Source organism: Oratosquilla oratoria, chromosome 6 (assembly GCF_046742065.1).
Source record: "Oratosquilla oratoria isolate Oo_2021 chromosome 6, ASM4674206v1, whole genome shotgun sequence".
Classification (NCBI taxonomy): Eukaryota; Metazoa; Arthropoda; class Malacostraca; order Stomatopoda; family Squillidae; genus Oratosquilla; species Oratosquilla oratoria.
The window spans coordinates 9,351,175-9,356,174 of NC_134782.1; the positions used below are offsets into that span (position 1 = coordinate 9,351,175).

The 5,000-nt window shown below is 44.9% G+C and overlaps 1 protein-coding gene across 1 annotated transcript in view; it reads right to left on the minus strand.

Moving 5' to 3' along the window:
* The window catches only part of LOC143026271 (uncharacterized), a 351,958-nt gene that overhangs the window by 1,885 nt on the left and 345,073 nt on the right, over positions 1 to 5,000 (minus strand). Inside the window, exon 5 of the mRNA XM_076186374.1 lies at positions 1 to 855. This exon is cut by the window's left edge and continues 1,885 nt beyond it. Coding sequence (XP_076042489.1) covers positions 1 to 855 — 855 coding nt within the window. The remainder of the gene's footprint in view (positions 856 to 5,000) is intronic.

The window sequence follows — 5,000 nt, forward strand, 5'->3', positions numbered from 1 at the left end:
GCACCCCCCGTCCTTGAAGTGTTCCACTCGCCCGAGGAGGCTTCGGGACCTTCCAGCGGCTGTTCCTCGAGCTGCCGCACGCGGATGGAGGACACGCGCGGCTTTTCTTCTGCCACGTCTTTGTCTATACCCTGACCACCTCCTCCTACTCCTCCTCCTCCCCCTCCTCCTCCACTTCCTCCTCCTCCTGCACGGGCAAGCTGCAGGGAAGCACGTACCGTCCGTGGTCGTGCCTCAGGGCCTCTGTTGGCGCCGCTGTCCCGCGTAGGACCTGAGGGAACCTCCTTGGCTGTGTCGCGCGCGCTCGCCCCATCTCGTCTTTCTCGATCTCGAAGCTTCGGACGCCCATATCGTGTCTGGTGTTGCGACAGACCCGGGGCTGGGGGTGCCCGGTCGAGCGGGCGCAGAGGGGGTGGGGAAGGTCGAGAGGGAGGCGGCGAGTGACAAGACTCAGGTCGTGGAGCGTGACTTGTGCTCAAGTTGACAGGTTCCTCAGGCTCCGGGGTGAGGAGGGAGGAAGGACGAGATGAGAGTCGAGGTGGCCCTGACACCACTGCGGGAGGCCCTGCGGGTGCAGGGGAAGGACTGCTGCGGGAAGGGAGGGAGTCTCTACTCGGAGACCTCGAGTCCTCCAAGACATCTTGGTCCTCCCGCTTGGTCACGGCTGACGCGTCTCGAGGAGGCGAAGACCCACCTTCGTCGGGCGGGTCCGCGCAGTCCTTGAGCCACAGGTCGGGGGTGATGAGGGTGCCTGCGTTGCCCGAGGCCAGGTCGTTGAGATGCGGGTGCATCTGGAGGTGGGCCTGCGTCTCGCGGCAAAAGAGTTGCATCTTGTACTGGTTCAGGCACTTGTCGCTGAAAGAAGAAAGAGAGAGATGGAAAAGGAGTTACTATGTAACACAAACATACACAAACAAATTCTCTTTCATATACACATATGTTTATATATACATACACACGTTTAGATACATACATTCACGTATATGTATGTACACATGTACATATATACAAATATATACAAATAAGTAATGATATACATAAGCATAGATGTCTATATACTTATGTTTATATATGCATATATATAAATGCATACATACATACATATATATATATATATATATATATATATATATATATATACATATATATACATATATATATATATATATATATATATATATATATATATATATATATATATGAGTGGTAGGGTGGTGAGTTTAAACGCCAAGAATCCGTTGAAGTTTTATTTCTGACGTTTCGTCCAACTAGGACTTCTTCAGAGTGTACACAAATAGAACAATGACAACTTATATACCCGCACAGCTCACCCCGTTCCCCCTCGGTCAATGCTGCTGCCATCTCTCTTTCGTCTTGCCTCATGGATGATTAGTCCGCTTGCTATCCTCGCCAGCTTGACGAAACCGTCCCGATGGTTGCTGCATGGGAGTGAGGTAATGTATGCTGCCTCAATTGTCCTCCTTTCCTTTCTATCGAGTCCAGTATGGAGCACCTCTGTTTTTTCCCAATCCGGCAAGTGGCCAAATTTGTCGATGTGTACCACTAAAGAGTTAGACGTCCGGTGGGCTTTGATGTCATTTTTGTGCTCAGTTGTCCGCTTGTGAATTCCTCTGCTAGTTTCGCCATAGTAACTAGCGGGGCAGGTTTTACAAGGAATTCTATAAATTAAACTGTTGTCTTCGTTTTCTATTTTGTTTCTAATTTTATTTCTCACAACGTCGCCAATTTTTACCCCCGTGCTGAATGCCAGTTTCAGGCCTGCCTTGGTGAGACTTTGTTCCATGACGTTTGAGCACTTGGAGTTGGGAACGGACAGATACCCACGGTTCTCATCATTAGCCTCTTTTCCTTTGACACCCCTATTTCTTATTTGTAACGCCTTTTCCTTATTTCTATATAAAAAGCCTGCTGGGTAATATAATTTTTTGAAAATATTAAAAATGCAATTAATTTCCTCCTGGAGAAATTCCTCACTACATATCCTAAATGCTCTCAGGAAAAAGCCTATAAAGATTCAAATTTTTATTTTGTTGTGGTGTGCGGAGAAGAAATGCACGATGTCGTTTTTGTTTGTGCATTTTCTGTGGACTGAAAATGCTGTCTTGTTACCACGTCTCCATACTACTGTGTCTAGAAAGGCCAGATGGTTATCTTTCTCACGTTCCATTGTGAATTGGATGTCACGTACTATCTTGTTTAACTCTTGTAACTTAACATCCAAATCAGTATCTGCGGGTGCGACGACGAGTACATCATCCACATACCGCATCCAGGTGGAGTCTTGGCCCATTATTCCTATGAAATTGTCTTTCTCTAGTACCTCCATGTACAGAGAGGCTAACACGGCACTGAGAGGACTTCCCATAGCAAGCCCACGACACTGAATATATTCTTCGTTGTTGAAGATTAGAGGACCAAATTTTATACAAAAACGACATCGTGCATTTCTTCTCCGCACACCACAACAAAATAAAAAGTGGAATCGTTATAGGCTTTTTCCTGAGAGCATTTAGGATATGTAGTGAGGAATTTCTCCAGGAGGAAATTAATTGCATTTTTAATATTTTCAAAAAATTATATTACCCAGCAGGCTTTTTATATAGAAATAAGGAAAAGGCGTTACAAATAAGAAATAGGGGTGTCAAAGGAAAAGAGGCTAATGATGAGAACCGTGGGTATCTGTCCGTTCCCAACTCCAAGTGCTCAAACGTCATGGAACAAAGTCTCACCAAGGCAGGCCTGAAACTGGCATTCAGCACGGGGGTAAAAATTGGCGACGTTGTGAGAAATAAAATTAGAAACAAAATAGAAAACGAAGACAACAGTTTAATTTATAGAATTCCTTGTAAAACCTGCCCCGCTAGTTACTATGGCGAAACTAGCAGAGGAATTCACAAGCGGACAACTGAGCACAAAAATGACATCAAAGCCCACCGGACGTCTAACTCTTTAGTGGTACACATCGACAAATTTGGCCACTTGCCGGATTGGGAAAAAACAGAGGTGCTCCATACTGGACTCGATAGAAAGGAAAGGAGGACAATTGAGGCAGCATACATTACCTCACTCCCATGCAGCAACCATCGGGACGGTTTCGTCAAGCTGGCGAGGATAGCAAGCGGACTAATCATCCATGAGGCAAGACGAAAGAGAGATGGCAGCAGCATTGACCGAGGGGGAACGGGGTGAGCTGTGCGGGTATATAAGTTGTCATTGTTCTATTTGTGTACACTCTGAAGAAGTCCTAGTTGGACGAAACGTCAGAAATAAAACTTCAACGGATTCTTGGCGTTTAAACTCACCACCCTACCACTCATTCTGTCTTCACACCTCAATATATATATATATATATATATATATAAGCTCCACCGCAAGGACTCGAACCTTTGTCTAGCTGGCTCAAGGCTATTGTCTTTGCTTCATAAAAATCAGTCGTTAAAGGCAAAGGTTCGAGTCCATGCGGTGGACCTTATTTCCATTTGTCAAAATGACACAAAGCTTGTCGGATGGCTCGCCATGATAAAGACTCCGTGAAATTAGAATAGACACTGAGCTGGCCTAGTACCGTCGGGAAGCCACCAGGTCGTGAATCAGGTCGTTCCTTTTGTATGGCCTGGCTGGCTAAAGGCTATCGTCTTTGCTTCAAAATAAGAAGTCGCTATAGCAAAGGTTCGAGTCCTTGCGGTGGAGCTTATTTCCATTTGTCAAAATGACACACATATATATACATACACATACAGGTTGTCCATAAAGCCTTTGTGCACTTTAGAAATATAACTTTGTAAATATTTTTGCTAGAACCTGTAAAAAGTGTTAGAAACCATAATTTACCTACTTTTAAGTACAATGAAATGGAAGGAGATTTCTTCGAGGTTAATGTGGATGAAGGTGAAACTGAAAAGGGAGATGTGGGTTTTTGTAAGTGCATATGGGCTTGGTAGTGAGAAGAATGTAGAGGAAAGGGAGGCTTTTTGGATAGATTTAAATGAGTGTATAGAGGGTCTAGGGAGAAATTTCAATGTAGTGGTATTGGGAGATCTCAATGCTAGGGTAGGAGATGAACCAATAGACGGAGAGGTTAGAAAATGTGGAGTTCCAGAAAAAATCGTGGCGGAGAAATCATAGTGGAGACGTGTCTAGAAAGAGAGTTCATGATAGCAAATGCAAAGTTTATGTAGAAAGTCAAGCATAAGTACACATGGGAGAGGGTGGTGGACAGAAGGGTGGAAAATAAGGTTTTAATGGACTATATAGCGGTAACTAGGAGAAGAATACGAAGAGTTTTGGATGTATATGTTCTAAGGGGAAAGAGTGGAGGAATATCAGATCATTTTTTGGTGGGAGGTACGTTAAGAGTGGAGGATAGATAAAGAAAGAGGAAAAGGATAGAAGGTAGGGAGGTGCTTGGAGTAAACTGCTTAAATGAGAAAGAAAAGGAGAAGGAATACAAGAAGAAGCTGAGAGAAGATTGGCAGGGAGTGAAAGATAGAGTAGAACTAGGAGTGGAGGAATGGGGATGTTTCAAGGCTTGTGGGATTGGAACTGGTTGTGGGTGCGTGGATTGGATTTTTGTGGTAAGGCAGATATGTGAGAGAGTTTTGGGAAAAGGCAAAGATGTTTTTTGGGCCTTTATGGATTTGGAGGGGACTTTAGACAGGGTTGACGGGGGGGGGGGCGGACACTGTGGGAGGTATTGCAGATGTTTGGGATGGGAGGAGGACTGTTGGGGGCGGTCGGGAGTTTTTACGAGAGTAGTGGAGCCTGTGTAAAAATTAGAAATGGAGAGAGTGAACGGTTTGAGGTAAATGTGGGACTTCGCCAGGCTAGGGATGTGTTACGCCGCCTTGGCTGTTCAATTTGTACATGGATGGGGGTTGGTGTGAGAGAAGGGCTCGAGGGTGGTAAGCCGGGGTTTGGAGTTAGTTGAAGAAAATGGAGAAAAATGAGAGATGGGCCAGTTATTGTTTGCTGACGACATT